General features: G+C 37.8%; 1 protein-coding gene across 1 annotated transcript in view; it reads left to right on the plus strand.

Annotated features, from left to right (window-relative positions):
- LOC127440626 (uncharacterized) overlaps window positions 1-17,545 on the plus strand; it is a 248,609-nt gene that overhangs the window by 172,295 nt on the left and 58,769 nt on the right. The window contains exon 5 of the mRNA XM_051697339.1: window positions 3,044-3,211. Coding sequence (XP_051553299.1) covers window positions 3,044-3,211 — 168 coding nt within the window. The remainder of the gene's footprint in view (window positions 1-3,043; window positions 3,212-17,545) is intronic.

The raw sequence follows: 17,545 nt of genomic DNA on the forward strand, positions 1-17,545 counted from the left end.
ATTTCCAAACTCTGAAAATATAGTGGAACATCAAATTACAGTATGTCCAGTAATGAGTTGTAGCCATCTTGTATGAAACAAAAATGTATGAGATTTGTGTTAAACTATCTATAGGTCATGGTTTATTTTTCAAATATTATTATTATGTTTAAATTTATGATTGTATTTATGATCTAATTTGCAATGGTATTTTTTCACCTGTTGTCGTAGAGTGATTTTTAAGTCACTGCAAAACGGGCCGGTGGCAGAAGCTGGAGAGAGTAAAATGTTTTTGAATTGGTATTTTTTTTGATCACTTCATATTTTGATTTTAATTTCGTTTGTTTGAAATGTAATTTTAACTTAGTCATATGTTTGGTTTAACTGTTTCATGTTTCAATACATTAATTACATTTTTAAAAATCAAAATTGACCGGTAGAATTGAAGTGCGTGCCGATACAATCACTGTTAATACTAGCCATGATTTGTGTGTCAGTAGATGAAAATGATTCATAATACTTACATTCTCTGTAATACATGCAAATTCTGTAGAGAAATCAAATTTTCCATGCGTATGAAAGGAGCGTGTCACTGTCATAGAAATATGGCCGACAATCATCAAGGACGCAATTAATGCACAAAAGAACTTAATTTTCAATTCTTCTAAATCATTGCATACAGCCCATTTACACAACTTCTTATGAATGTGCTTTCTTTATTTTATATCGATGGTGCTTCAGGGAATGGACTATATAAAAGGACGCAGATGGTGGAATAACCGGAGAAGAACCTCAGAATTAAATTGCAATTTATCCAGCCCATTTGGGCGTTGCGCGAGCGATTTGCAAAACCCACTTGCGCCTAGACTTAGCGCATGCTTGCACGAAAATACCAAAACTTCATGGCCATGCCCAATGACTTTGTGCTTATGACTTATGGCAATATTATTCAGATTATTACACATATTAAGCATTTTAAAAAATGAAAAAGGTAGCCACATTAGATCAAATACAATTTCAAAAAGTCATTGAGGTATATTTTTAGATAGTTATGATCCATCAAATAAAATTCATTGTCAAATTTACTTGGGAGGCACTGATACAAAATCTGTGAGCAGATACTGATATCCGATTATTTAGAATAAAAACTGCCAATATCGATTGTTTGCTGGTTCTTCTTTTTGTTGTTTTTCAGAATTTTAGAATGCATTCAGAATTCAGAACACACTGAATTCTGAAATGTTTGCTTTTAGCTGAAACAGCATCCACTTTAGCTTTTATATGTTCATCATGTTCCTTCTTGTGTCAAGCTTTAATATGATTAATCAAATTAGTTGTGTTAAAAGTTTAACAGTAGTTCAACCTCATGAAATTTTTGCAGTGCAAAGCTTACAAATTGCAACTCTGCTGTCATTGTCACCCAATTTAAAGTCAATCCACACAAGAGACATTTTATTTCACACACAGCATGAGTTGAAGGCTAATTGTCCAATGCATTTTCCACCCCCTTTTGACAGGAAAAAATCAGCCCTGATAATCGGCTATCGATTGCAATCGATAATTACTTTTATCGGCCGATACAGATGTTTGGCCGGTACATCGGAGCATCTTTAAAATTCACTAATAAAGGGCCACATTTCTTTAAAAAGGTAATGGAATCGTTGTTAATCTTTTAAGATATTATCTCATGGCACATTCATATTTCAAGGAATCACACAATGTGGGGATATGGTAAAGCATTCAACTCACATTTGTAAGGCGTTGTCTTTTCCACAGAGGTTTCGGTAATCGGCTTGTCTGCCATCTGCCATTTTTTTCAGGCCAGCATCGTGACCTGATAACCCTGCCCCATCCTCTACATAGGGAAAGCTGCAATCTAAGTCTCGTCGCATTTTCCGGTGTGAATACACTACTCGCACTACTTGTACTACAAAATATTGCAGAAGTATGCAAGATGTGACAGACTTCATTGTGTACTAACAAATTTTATGGATAGTTTTTACATTTGGACACATTTTGGACACATTTTGTATGACAAACTGCTTATTATGCCTAATTTGTAAGTCACTTTTGATAAAAGTGTCTGCTAAATGACTAAATCTAAATGTAAATGTGGACACTGCACTTCTAACAAACACAAACTAAAATAACAGTTCTAAGGGTATGAAAAACAAAAATAAGTGCTTCCTGTAGACACCACTGCAGGTTTGTGAACTATTATATGGAAGCACAGCCTCAGTAGCTGTCGGGACATGCGAGAGTCATTTTATTCAGGGTTACAGGGGTGCTGCAGCCATTTGAAAAATCACTCTTGCTTCTTTGTGCTGTAAAGTGGAATTGGCAGAAGTGAACTGAGCATGGGCGATTCTAGACGCAGTGGGCACTGTGTGGGCACACACATATTTTGCCAGTCTATATGTGTATGTGTGTGTGCTAGGGGTTGAGAAAAGTATGATGGGTATTTGTGTGTATGACAGGTTGGAAAGAATGAGGCAGAGAAAAGGAGCGACAAAGAATGAAAGATGAATTTTATGAGAGAGTCCGCTTGCACGGACCTACTGTGTGGATGTTTGTGTAGCAGTTAGTGTATTGTGCCTCTGTCTATGTGGATAATGGACTTCCTTGTGTGTTGCTTCCATTTGGTCGTCTAATGAAACCTAATGAGTTTTGTTGACATTTGTGGACCCCATGCTGATATGAATGAGAGGGCTTTTTCTCCTCGAGGTTTTTGAATGCTAATCAAGGATATTAACCTAATTCTGTACTGTATGCACTGCATGGCAATCTATTTTGCTCATTAGCAGGAATTAGCATTCTGAGCCTTAGCATTCTGAAAGATCTCTGCCTATCTACTGTACAGTATGTATCCACAGCTAAACTACCACATTAAAATTTTTGAAAAGCTCCACGTAAACTGTTGTCTGTTGATGTGTCGCACTGGTTACCTTTGCTGTCAGTGCCCTTATATGGAAGTTTATGATCAGAGAACACATGGAAATTAATGGATTTAAGGAGATGATTGAATTTGTTTCTTTCTTTGTCCCTCTTTCCTCTTCTTTCTCAGGTATCCTACGTACCGCAGTTCCTGATCTGGATAGAGAAGCACAGAATCAATATCTGGTGGTCCTACAAGCTAAAGACATGGGCGGCCATCTGGGCGGTCTGTCAGGAACAACAACAGTTACTGTACGATTGACAGACGTCAATGATAACCCTCCACACTTCACACAAAGTGAGTAGCTTCCATATGACACATCAACATATGCATGTTGTAGCTTTAAAGCTGTTGCACTATTGATAGTTTCAGTCCTGGATGCTGATTGGTTAATGCAGTACAGAACAATAAGCATACTAACGGCCTGTCTGGAACGCTGCAAACATGGTGCGACAAACATTGAAGAGCCCCAGTTTAGTTATACTAAGGGCAAGCCCACACTGATACATTTTTGGTTGAAAACGCATTGATTATGCTTCGTTTACACCTCTCATCCATCTGTATTTATGAGTTTATGTTTTGCGCATTGTGACAAGGAGCTAAAGTTAGGTAGGTTATATGTCTTAAAAATGAGTTTTATTCCACAAAGTACACCAACCGTTACACCTCCAGCTGTTTAACTGTGCTTGCATGAGGGTTATAACACAATGAAATGTAGCCTCCCTCCAGTTCTGCTCAATTACATACCAGGCCTTTCTTAGTATGGACAAAACAGCATCCTTTTCTCTCTCAGTGTCAGCTCTGCCCTTCTCTCTCTCTCACGTTGCTTTGGGGTGAGCCGAGGTGAAGTTATCTGAAGACCAAAGAAAGGCCATGTGGGGAAAATATATCAAAGCCTCACCCAGGTAGGCTTTCGGGTTCACTGGGCAAGGTTGGCTAAATCTCCTCATATCTGGAAGCCGATTTAGAAATCTCTCCAGGAATTCACCTCAGATAAAAGCAAACAAATTACAGGTGGTTTGGGAGCTGTTTTGACCATTGCAATTACGTTTGAAGAATGTTGCAAGGAGCGCCGAGCTAGTTCATGTAGTTTTAACAGTCTCGGCTGGCATGTTGGGCAGCAGAGAGGAGCAAAAGAGCTCACTGTGCCAGCTTGATGGATGGGTGGGTAGATTGTTTGATGGATGACTACATAGGTACGCCTCTTAAGATCAGTGTCTTTTTTTTATGCGACGATGAGATAAGAAGCAACGATACAGAGAAGGTTTCATCATAAATATTACTAATTTATTTCCCCTGAGTCTCCGGCGGTTACTGAAAGAGAGAGAGAGAGAGCGGACAAAAGCAAGGGAAAGGGGATGAGTGCACTGCGAAAAATTCTCTTTCACAGAATTTTTGTCTTGTTTTCCAGGTAAATATCCTTAAAACAAAAGACATTTACTTGAAAAGCAAACTAAAATTAGATATAAATTCTAACTAAATTAAGTGAGGTTTATGCTTAAAGTTGATGTGTTATTTTATCGATGCCTTGTTTTCTAGCATAAAATGCCATGAATACTGTAAGCCATTTGTGGGTTGATTTCACCTAAAAGTGCAACATGTGGCTCTGTTGCTCTATCAAATCATTCCTCTATTTGTTTCAGAGATCTATCCAGCCCGACTCAGCAACATTGGCACAAGCAATGGTGTGAGTTTGGGGCAGGAATATCTGTTTGTACAACTAATGAAGGGCAGGGTGGAGTTTTCTGGAATCTGTTTGAAAACAGTGATTACTTTGCAATTCCATTTGGTGATGTAAGTGGCGCAGAAACTGCACACTTTGGCTTAATAACAAGAAAATAACTGTACGATTTGCCAATGGTGTAAGAAAAATAAACTTGTTTTACCTTATAATTAAGGTTATTTTGTCTTTTCTATTGGCAAATATTTTTTGAAAGCATAAAATAAAATTTATTTTGTTAGATGTTTTTACTGGAAACAAGACAAAAATACTGACTTAGAAAAGTATTTTTGGAGTCTGGAAACAAGAGGATTGACGGGAGACAAAAAGCAAAGATAGCTAATAAAGGGAGGGAGTGTAAGAATAGGGAAACTAATCACCGTAATTTGTTCTCAGATGGAATGAGAAAGGGTGAAAAAAGTTTGACAGGGAGACAGAGACAGGAAGGAGAATAGAGGTGACGGCGACATAGAAGGAAAGGGACAGCTTAACTCTGCTCTGGAATCAATTTTATTTATGGGTGTGTGTGTGTGCGTCTGTGTGTGTGTGTGTGAGTCTGTACACACAATCACACTTTGAATCATCTTTTACACAAGCACACACTCCATCTGTCTGTTTTTATTTCTCTCTAAAATCTATTTTAATTTGAAAGTATTTTATTGCCATGATTGTTTTACCTGCAAAATTGCCAAAGCATCAATACATGCACACAAAAGAGCATTGGCAGAAAAAAGATGACAGTAATTATACTTTATTGTCTGATTTCTTAGAAATTTATTTTGCACCAGATTGTACATACTGTAAGTCAAGAACAACTAGAAGACATATGACAATACACAGTATAACATATTGGACAAAACAAAACCATTAAATAAAATGAGAACATACAGTAGCAAAAGAACAGGGATGGGTATAGTAAAAGATTACATTAAATCTGGATTACATCTAGTACTAATACATGTAATTTGATTACAATACATTTTAAAATGCGTGTAATAGGGCTGTGCAGCGAAGCCATTATCTGTATTTGTTCCTATTACAAAATTATCTGTATCTGTATCTGTATTCGGATAGAACTGAATGTGGGCAGGGCTTAAACTGGAAGTGCGTCAAAGCTAAATAAAACGGCCATTTTTAAATGTTACTCTATTACATTTGTAGTTTCTATAATAAAAAGCCTTGTATAAGCCTATTCATAATAATAGCCTAATAATAATAATAATAATTATTATTATTATTATTATGATATTATTATTTTATTAAATTATTATTTTATTTAAGAAAATTATACCAGGTTTCTCCTGGTATTTCTGTCATAAATATTTGCTGAAACAGAATTTTCGATTATGTCTGTGCATGAATAGCAACGTTATTCTGGAGGCACAAGGTGTCAAGCAATTGTGAAATGTCAAGCACACATTTTGCAGTGAATATTAAAGATAAACATTAAAATAAATTATAATAAATCAGTATTGCGTACAAATAAGTGGAAGTCTGTAAGTCTATCAGGAATTTCGATACACTCAAGGCTGATTTGTGCGCACATATTTTAATTTTAATGTGGAGGACATAATAATTTAGTTAAATTACATGTGCAAAATCAGCTAAATGCAGTAGAATAAATGGCAAGAGCGAGCCTTTCTTGGTTTCCAGAAGAGAATAGCGGGAAAAGAATAATAATAATAATAATAATAATAATAATAATAATTCTTTAATTTAATTTAATTTGATTTAAATTAGATAGCGCCTTTCCAGAGCTCAAGGACATTTAACATTCTCAAATTTAGTACAGTTTAAATGATGAATAGAAAATATAAAATAAAAAATAAAAAAAAGAACAAGAATGTTTCAGTTTCTTCGTATCACATGAGCAGGAATACTCTGAATAGATGTACTGTACACTATGGAGAATTTCAAACTTTATTGACAATTTAAAGTTTTTTTTGGAATAAAGTCTTAACCAGATCATTAACTTAATCGCTGATGTGAATATAAATCTGGTAAACTTAAAGAGATGGATAGACAAGCTCTGCTGTGAAATCGTCACTTCAGGTCAGGAATTTAAAATTGTGCTCAGGTTGGTTTATAAATGAATAAATGGGAATCACAACGTGTAAATCGTGTGATACAGTAACATAGACATTTTAAGAAGTGGAAATGTATATAATGTAGTATCTTAGTTAATGTTACTCCCGAAAAGCTCCAGGTGTGCACAATAAACAGAGACCGCAAACGGAGTCGAGACCACGGCCATCCAATTTCAAATCATACCATGCGCAGTATTATTCATAAGGGTTACATTGCCTATTCTTAAGAATAGATTAGAATAGAATTGAACATTTGGTAAGACATTAATAAGCATTAAGAACACTATAGTATTATTAGTATTAGTAGTATTATTCTGTTGTACAGACAATTCTTGAATATGGTGATTTTCTGAGGAGTGTGCAGCTCAAAAAGGAGTGTAACTGTCCTCCAACAATATTTGCATTTGATATTTTTTTTGGTAAACTGGAAAAAAATGTCGAATGAGGTTTGAGAGTCAAGATATTTCTCTCTCATGTCTCACCAGTGTCACAGTGACCACATATTCTGTCTTCTTTTGGAAGCCATGTTTTCTTGTGTCTGCCTTTTCTGTGATCACTGTGTGAGGCTCTGTCGCTATCTATGTCACGCACATGCAATTTATGCACTCACAGACGGGCTCATAAGAGGGACACACGTGCACGCTCGCGCCCAGCTTCTGTCTCGCACACACACTGTGCATTCATGTCACATTCACATGTTTGGCAGTTCATCAGGCCGAGGGAGGAGAGGAAGGCTGGAGATGGAGAAACTCAGAGGTGACAGGGTTTGTCATCAACCTTGAGGGCTAATTTTCATTCTCAATCTCTCACTCTCTCTTTTTGGCTTTCTGCATGTCTCCTTGAAATATGCATTGCCTATTTCTATCCTCTCTTAACTTAGTCTTGCACAGCCAGATCTTTGATGAAACGACACGGGGTCTGGTCCACATTGCAGCATATTCTGGCCAAGAACTGCCCATTTAAACAGGAAGAAACTGCCTGACCTGTATGTAAATCAACCAACCACAGTTAGTTGTGTTTTCATGCGCTGTTTAGGGCTGGACTATCTGAAATAGATTATAGCACAATAGTGACATGAAAAAATGTATTGAAATAATGGTTCAGCAGTGTCTACAAACAGTTAAACAGAAAACACCAGGAAAATAGCAGAAAATGTGTATAGACTCCAATGTGTGATCAGAATTTCTGCTGATCTAAAAGTAATAACTAGTCTACATGCAAATTCACAGACATTACTCAGAAAATGAAATAGAATATACAGTTCTGCTTGTGGATATCTAGTTAACTTGCTACTAAGTGTCTCAGACAAACTGAATATCTTTCAAATATTTGATGACACTAAACCTTTCAAACTTTGGAAAATCCAGTGAATATTACATCCCCAAAGAGATTGATCACACTATGAATTCGACAACAGTAATCGAAACAAGTCGAAAGTTTTTGCAAATTCGAATCACTGCCCCCCATTGGCCAAAGCTGGAAGTTTTGTTGACCCTCTGGGCATGTGTGAACATGTGAGTTTACAGGTGAAATGTCCACAGAGTGGTGCCAAAAGCAAGTAGTATTTTTAGTTGTAAATGATGTAATTTATAATTATAATTTTCTTTATTTATCACACATTATACATTTGCACATATACAGTGAAATTCTTCTTTTTCACATATCCCAGCTAGGCTGGGGTCAGAGTGCAGGGTCAGCCATGATACGGCGCCCCTGGAGCAGATAGGGTCAAGGGCCTTGCTCAAGGGCCCAACAGTGGCATCTTGGCGGTGCTGGGGCTTGAACCCCCGACCTTCTGATCAGTAACCCAGAGCCTTAACCGCTGAGCCACCACTGCCCCCTGTTGAATACAGTCAACAGGAATGCATATTCTATTAACTTCACCCCCAAACCCCAACCCTAAACCTAACCCTCAGTGGAGTAAACAGGCAATTTGAGAGCAAAAATGCAACCTCTGAATCACGTTCATCATTGTTTATGTGAACGCAATTACTTCCTGGCTCCCAGGTGACCAGAATCTGTGTCTTTGAGGTTGCTTGCGCAACACACCATCAGTTGTACTAGAGGAAAATGTGTTCACACTTGTTGATTTCAGGGTACATGAACTTTCGGAAACAACATGTTGATTTCCCGTATGATCATGCCTCAAAAGTGCTCGTTGTAATAACCCGGTACTTTGTCAACACGATTTCCAGGCGGACTAATAAAAAACGCATGTGCTCTTACTCTGGGATGTTGCATAAAACCAGCCAATAAGATTAGAATTTGCCAGATTGAAAATGTGCTTTCCAGTTTTGAGAGTAATATGCATCTGGCAGTCAGCAAACAGACAGCTGGCCGTCTGTAGGCATGCCGTATGAGGCTAAGACTACTCCTCACCCCCATGTCCTCAGCTGACATTACTTTTAAAGGCAATGCAGTGGACATTCACACACACAGACAATAAAATACATGTATCCATGTAATACTCTTCTTCGCTATCATCAAAACAGTGACTGTGCGCTCTCAGCAGACCATAAAGCCCATTTATTAACAGTAGCAGTAACACTCTTACGTAATCGTAAAGCTAATTTAGTGTTCTAGCTATGCATTATGGAATCATGCAGTGTCAAGTTCAACAAGCAATTAGGACTGATGCATATGTGCACTTGAAAAGTATAATGGCAATAAAACGTTACAGTTCGAATGTAACTACATTCCACACTGTAAGCTCATCTCAGCCTCTGCTGGAACCCATTTTAAAGTAAGGCAAGCATAAAATGTAAATAATTAGTTGCCTGGCATCTCACAAATTTGTTTGATGTTGTCTGTGGAGAGAGCAAAGAGGTTTTAATCAGTGCAAACCCTCTGTCTCATGACTTTTCTAAAAAAAATTCATGTCAAGTGCTTTAAGCTTTTTTTTTTTTTTTTTTATAATAGCCACATATGGGTTTTTTTTTACCTTTGGATCTTGAGGACTCAATTAAAATGGAAGTACCTTCACATAATTCATTCTCTTCAGTAGGCCCTCCCACTGGTTGAGAGTCTCTCCAGCTATTTGTAGTTGATGGGCTGGTTCAATCCCATAAGGTTATATTGCTATGTTTTCACCACGAATGACACGATAAAGACATGAAATGCATGTCTGAAGCCATACAAACACATTCCGAGGGCGAGTTCTCCGAGCGTGAAGGAGGGATGAAGGAAGGAAAGGATATGGAGGGGGTGCAGAGGAGATATGTGAGGAGTGCTAACAACCTCATCTTGGCCATACAGTCTGCTGTATTCACACAAGTGTGAGTTGTTTCATCTCATGCTGCGCTCAGGAACACTGTGTAGAAGATGTGCTTTTTTTAATGTCAAAGAAGCCATGCTGTCTGCTTCTTATCTGTGATGCATGGCCTGGTCTTTGTCCATTTCCTAAGTCAGTTCGCTGGAGAGGTGCTCAGTCATGTGCTCAGATCGGATAATTTGTTGACTGATTTGCCTGATTGGGTTTGATATGAATAAGGCAAGAAGGCAAAGCGTTTCTGACTCCCCGGCTGCCCATGGGCTCTCCTTGGGGGGCTATAGATAGCAGTGGGGCATGAAAACATTCCTGAAATCACTACATCATATCACAACGGCTAATTAGAGCTGGAAATGGATGGCCCTTAGTTCAACATGAGGCACTGGTACATGGGGTTCAGTGGTCATTTGTGGTGACGACTGTGTCTTTGTGGCCAGGCGGGGCAGTCCGCTAACTCTGCATGTGCAGATCCAACAAATCAGAGTGGGGAATGGAAGACACTGGAGGGTATGAAGGGTGAAACATCAAAGGCTTCTTGGAAGTGATTTTGCACTGAGTTTAATGTCATTAATGAGAGAAAACAATGAGAAAAATTGCAAAGCCTCGTTTGAGATTTACATCAGTAATCATCAGCAATACTACTGATCAAAATGACTTGCCAAAAACATTTTTTTTTCCAAGAGGCCAAATTATCTGCAAAATAACCTATATGTGTTTCTGTGTGAGGCTAAGTATTGTAGATCAGTGGCTTTTGTTTTCTACTGTCCTTTTGACCACTTCTTATGTTGGTCCCATATTTGGTTCGTAACAAATGGTTAGTTAAGACCAGCAACAGATAAATGTCTTGAATCTAACACAGGAAACCAAGGGTGACAAAATTCTGATGTGAGCTATAGGGGAAACTTTGTTAAGCGAGTGCAGGTCCTTTGTCTGAGTTTTGAGGAATAACCCAGAGCCGTACGTCAGCAATGGAATCAATCAGGAAGTTGGCTCTTGTTCTATCAGCGAGAGTGGAGTGAGGGAAAAATGGTCAACGATTTTGCTTTTCTTGTCATCTACCTTGGCAGTGTGCCTTTACGCAGAATAATAGGAGTTAGAGCCATTATTTTTGTATGGAGGCAGAGAACGAGAGAGATGGGGAGGGGTGGGGGGTAGGTAAGAGGGAAGTGATTTCCATGCTAATGGGAATGTTACTGGCAGGGCTTTCTGTCTGTGCTCTATGTCTCTATGATGGATGCAGCTGTCGGACTGCCAGCGCAATGGGGGTCTCACACCAAACCACGAACCCGCCACTTCCTCTCGCAGAAAAGAAAGTAAAGTGAGCTCTCATATACTGTAGAACTACAATAAAGACTGGACTCTGAAGTCTGCCAGCATAAACTAGTGAATGTGTAGTGAATTCCTCTGAAGTTCTGGGTCTCATGCTGCTATTGGTGCAACTAACACGTAGTGATTCTGTACTGGCAGGGCCAAAACTAACATCAGCATTTTATTTTATTTTTTTTGCACCAGTTTATTTATTTATTTATTTTTACCTGCCAATGGTGAATTAAGAAAATATTCTTCCCAAAAAAATTTCTTACAGGCAATGAAACTATTTAACATGATCAACTGAAATCCATTGAAACCCATGAAATCAATTGAGGAGTGCAGTTTTCTGCCTTTTGTTGACATATTTCCTATTCAAAAAGTATTTGATTGGGCAAAAATCTGTGTAGTGCAGCATGAGTCATCTATGCATTTGGTCTGTTTTCCCAGTAGAGAAGGGCTGTAAAATGTGAATTTTGTCAGCATTTAGGAGTGTACTAGCATATAAATTACCTTAAAGCAAACTCACATGGTCTAAAAGCCACAACTGTAAATTTTATTTCATGGGCCATTTCACTGTTTTTCCATATATATTTGTGACAAACAGTGCAGGTCATTGTGTCACTTGTAGCATCATATATGAGCTATTCTCTGTCTAATTGTGAAATGGCACCTGTCACAGAAGACACATTATGATTTTGTTCCTCATAATGGCTTAATGCATGGAATATTCCACTTATGTATCGTCCATTGTCCAACTGCTGCTTAGTTTTATTTACTCGTCAAAGCCAATTTTATCTCACATTTAGAACTTGGCGAGTGTTCATTTTGGAACCAGTCTACTAGACACTGGTATTTGCAGTGACGTCATTTAATATTTAACATGCCATATCTGCATGATGGTGAATAATTGGAGAATAAAGTATTTGAAGAAACAGTGCTCTGGGCAAGGTATATTTTAGATTACAGGTGCTGAGTCAGAGGAATTATTTAGTTATACGGTACTGTGTGCCTGGATTACTGTAATTGGATTACAGTAATTTTACTGGAAAAGCATTAAGAGTACCATCCATCTTACCGTAAATTGTAGTTACAGCAATATACTGTTACAGAGTTACATTAGGATTCAGGCTAGAGTTTCATCGTTTGCAACTTCTTGCCACCTCTGGAGCACATGGAGTCTGGACTGATCCTCACAATGAACAATGAACATAGAATAAATATTCTATGATACATGACCATTTGCTTTTCAATATTTCTCCCTAATGTTGCTCCAAACTAATAAACGAATATATATTTATATTATTTTATTCTGCTAATCACACAAAGTGACCATATCATTTCAGACCTAGAATATGACGCACAAGCTGCATGAAGGCACTGTCCACTGCCATTGTATTGATAAGACGGCTAGAGATATTTATTAAGATATCTCCTTTTGTCTTCAGCATAAGACATTCATATGGGTTTTGAACGACATAAGGACGTAGTTAAGGAGTTAATTATGACAGAATTTGTATATCACCTCTACTAATATAAAAAGCTTTTTAACAGATTTAAATATTATGGCATATTACAAGATGTGCTTACCTTTGACTTTGCTTTCAATAGACAGCATCCAAATATTTACTGGGCAGAACTGAATCCCCTGCTAAATAAATAAATAAATAAATAGTTTTAATCTTGCTAAAGCATTCAAAAGTGTTGTCCTTAGTTATGTGTAAATGTGGGAGCTTTTCTCATAATGGTTAGTTCACCCAAAAATGAAAATTATCTCATCAATTCCTCACCCTCGAGCCATTCCAGACGTGTATGACTGTCTTTCTTCAACGGAACACAAACGAAGATTTTTTGAAGATTATCTTATTTCTGTAGGTCCATAAAATGCAAGGGAATTGGTGCCAAATATTTTATGCTCCTAAAAGCACAAATAACCATCATACAAGTAATCCATATGACTCCGGTGGTTTAATTAATGTCTTCTGAAGCTAAAGTGTTAGATCAATACTTAAAACGTTTTTTGATAAAAATGTTCGCTTCCAGCCAGCTGTGGTTTACTCGTTGATGAGGGTGGAGTTCAAACTGCCTCTTGCATGACTTAAGCTTGAAAGCCTCCTCTGCATAGATATTAATTCATAGTTCCCTTATTATCAGCTGTTCCTATGGACCGCAATACTGTTTCCACACAAAAGTAGTTTATGCAACGGTCTGAGCAAGGAGCTCGGTCTGAGGCATCTCCTCCATTCACTTGCATTCAAACCAATTAAAACATTTCTCCTTGTTGACCATTCCAAGATGACGCCACAGTTGACGAATTCAAACCAGCCAAATGAGGCAACCACTGTATGTATGATTATCTATGCTCCTGTGTTGTAAACAACACTGCGCTTCCGCGCTTAGGCTTATGTGCTATACGTCACGCGGAAGGCTGTTTGAAGTACACCCTCATCAACAACCTGGCCGATTTTTTTTAGTAAAAAAGGTTTTAGATATTGATCTATTTCTTACGCAGACCTAGCATTTCACTTCAGAAGACATTAATTAATCCACTGGAGTCGTATGGGTTACTTTAAAGATGGCTATATGTGCTTTTTGGGACTGCAAAGATTTGGCCCCCATTTACTTGCATTTTATGAACCTACAGAGCTGAAATATTCTTTCAAAAATCTTCATTTGAGTTCTTCTGAAGAAAGACAGTCATACATGTCTGTTATGGCATGAGGGTGAGTAAATGATGAGAGAATTTTCATTTTTGGGTGAAATAATCCTTTAAGATTTCAGCATAAGTAATTCATATGGGGTTTGAACTACATAAGGACGAGTAAATTATGACAGAGTTTGTATATCACCTCTACCAATATAAAAAAGCTTTTTTGGGGGGGGGGATTTTTCCCCTTTTTCTCCCAATTTGGAATGCCCAATTCCCAATGTGCTCTAAGTCCTCATGGTGGTGTAGTGATTCGCCTCAGTCCGGGTGGGAGAGGACGAATCCCAGTTGCCTCCGCATCCAAGACAGTCAACCCGTGCATCTTATCATATAACATGGCTTGTTGAGCGCGTTGCCACGGAGACATAGCACGTGTGGAGGCTTCACACCATCCACCGCGGCAACCATGCTCAATTCACCATGCGCCCCACCGAGAACAAACCACATTATAGCAACCACGAGGAGGTTACCCCATGTGACTCTACCCTCCCTAGCAACCAGGCCAATTTGGTTGCTTAGGAGACCTGGCTGGAGTCACTCAGCACGCCCTGGGATTCGAACTAGCGAACTAGCGAACTCCAGGGGTGGTAGCCAGCGTATTTTACCACTGAGCTACCCAGGCCCCATAAAAAGCTTTTTAACAGAATAAAATATTATGACATATCACAAGATGTGCTTATCTTTAACTTTGCTTTCAATTGCCAGCATTAATTTATTTTCTGGGCAGAATTTAATCCCCTGAAAAAGAAAAAAATAAGGTTTTAATCTTGCTAAAACATTCAAAAGTGTTGTCCTTAGTTATGTGTAAATGTGGGAGTTTTTCTGATAATGGTTAGTTCACCCAAAAATGAAAATTCTGCAAATCATTTACTTACCAAACATCATTCCGTCACCATTGCCAACCCCTTTCTCTCTTTTCCATACAGTGCACGCATAGTGAGCAGGATCGGTGAAGTTCAGGAAAGGACAAAACAAAAAGCGCTGTTAAATTAGTCTAAATGACTTAAACACTATAGATTGCAAGTGTTCTGAATCCATATGATCACAAATTTGTTATTTTTAGTGAAAAAATCAGACCAAGGAAGAACAGATAGTAGACAGATTATTTAACTGTTATAGCAACTGTAAATTATATAATGGATTATGTCACTTTTTTTTAAATGAAAAGTACTTACATCTGTGAAAAGGAACAGTGAATCATTCTTTTCTTTCAAGCAAGTCATCAAACGGTATCTGGAAAAACAGTGAAAAGCTCAGGCCTCTGCACAGATAGATTTCTAGTAGAACATTTATGATTTCTTCTGTGATGAAAGGGATGACCTCAATCAAAAATCATTATTTTTACAGTTACTATTTAGACATTCAAATTCATGTTCTTCAGACACCATCTGCAAGCAGTGTTGCTCTCTCTCTCTCTCTCTCTCTCTCTCTCTCTCTCTCTCTCTCTCTGCAGAGCATATATGATATTAATAGGATGCAAACTTCAGGTTTTTGTGTATTGTCTGAATGCACATTCAGATATTAATTATGTCACATATGTAACGAAACACAGAAAGCCTGTAAAATTAGACCACGTCCACAATAATACATTTGCATTTTGAAAACGATTTCCATTACCGCATACTTTGGAAAAACAATAGTGGCTGCATTCAAAAGTTTTGGGCAGCTGACTCGCTGCATAATCAGTTAATGGCTTAACCGACAGTGTGTTTTAAATGAAGGGGACTCTCAAGGAAAATGGTCTCAGAACAGTTTGAAAAGTGCCTTATTTTCATCCTACCTCCGCATATAGCATCAGAGGCCAGCATTTTTAGATTTTTTTTGACGCAGCCATTGTGAATGTACACGGGGACTCAGACATAGCCTAATACACGAAAACCTGAAGTTTGCCAAGTTGTGCCCCTTTGCAAACCTATTAAAAGCATATATGGTCTCCAGAAAGAGACAACATTGCTCGCAGATGTGCATTTTGAATCATTTTGTGAGCGTTAAGCCCAGCAAACACAAAATACATGCTATCAAATATTGCAATTACATGGTGATTCAAAATCAAATCTCCGCTAGTTAACTATCTAGTAACTAATCTTATGGAAAAGCATGTAGAACTACAAACCCGTTAAAAATAAAAAATAGGTGGATATTGCCTCAACAACACTCAATTTTTTGAGCCGTTCCGAAAGTGTTTCACAAGAACCAGCATGGAGTCCTTGGTGTTAATTTCACACAAATACCGGTTGACAAAAATTTTCAATTTCCGAATGTTGAAGTTTAGAGAGATGAAGTTTACATCGAATGATCAGCTCTCTGGTGGCCACACAGTGAAGCCTGAGGCAAATGGGAAGCCTAACGCACTGAGAACTCCTTAAACATTAAATAATTGATTAATCGAAAATATCTCACCTTATTATTATAAATAAAGGTGAGAAAAATATATAAGACAATTAAATATCAGAAATATATCAGCAAACTCCCATTACGTTCTTGTTTTTTTCTTTTTCTCTCTCTGCCTTATTATTGAGGAGTGATTACACAATATGCTACTGTATTTCACAGTTGCATTATAGGTAAATATACTCTGAGTGGTATTAAAATACAGCATTTTTGATTTACTGTAAATCCAAATACAGTAAAATTGAGCGTGAAAAAAACTGACCAATGACAGGAGATTTTTTACTCAATGACGCTCAATTTTACTGTATTTGGATTTACAGTCAATAAAAAATGCTGTAAAATACTGCCCGATTTACAGAAATTGCTAACAGTGAATGTTTGAGGGAATTGATGGAGGTCAACATACAATATTCTGATTCCAGTGGTTAGTACAGTAACATTGTTAGAAATTGTCAGTCTAACCTGAACATTTAAAATCAACATGAAATCAAATTGACCATATTCATTTTCTTAATGCACATTCCAGGGTTTAATGTGAGCAATTTATTGGTGCATGTTATTTCAAAGAAAAAAAAATGTCCTCACTCTTCCTCTGAAGATAATGTTAACCAATAGATTTTTAGGCATTGCTTTAGCAAACTCGCATTCAGGTCTGGCTCCACTCTGCTATGTAATGGCCACTTTTCACGATCCGATCAATAATAAGTTCAAATAAGTCCTGCCCCCACATCTTTTTAATTTAATAGTGTTTCACTCGTAAATACATTAAGGAAGAATAACATTTCACGTTGACTTCAAATGCTGCTGTGACCACATCAGCTGACCTGAGGTGTCCTGAGAAAGCCAGCAACAGCCTGACAATAAACACCAGGAGGCCAGGACACAATCCTGTCTCTGTTATTAAAGTTGAATTACAGAGAGGGAAGGGTTTTATATTAAACTCATTTTGAGCTGAAGGTGCGGATGTGTTTTGATTACCCCACATCCCCAGTGGTCTTTGTGAGAGAAATAGACTGAGAGATCTCAGGAGGTATTAACACCCTGAAGGAACCACACAACACTGATTCCACCACCTGTATCACGTCTAAGAAACATTGCAATCCTGACATAAACAATCTCTGGCCCTTTCCTTCTCATTTTCTGTCCACCT

The sequence above is a fragment of the Myxocyprinus asiaticus genome, chromosome 5, assembly GCF_019703515.2.
Source record: "Myxocyprinus asiaticus isolate MX2 ecotype Aquarium Trade chromosome 5, UBuf_Myxa_2, whole genome shotgun sequence".
In the NCBI taxonomy this organism is placed as follows: Eukaryota; Metazoa; Chordata; class Actinopteri; order Cypriniformes; family Catostomidae; genus Myxocyprinus; species Myxocyprinus asiaticus.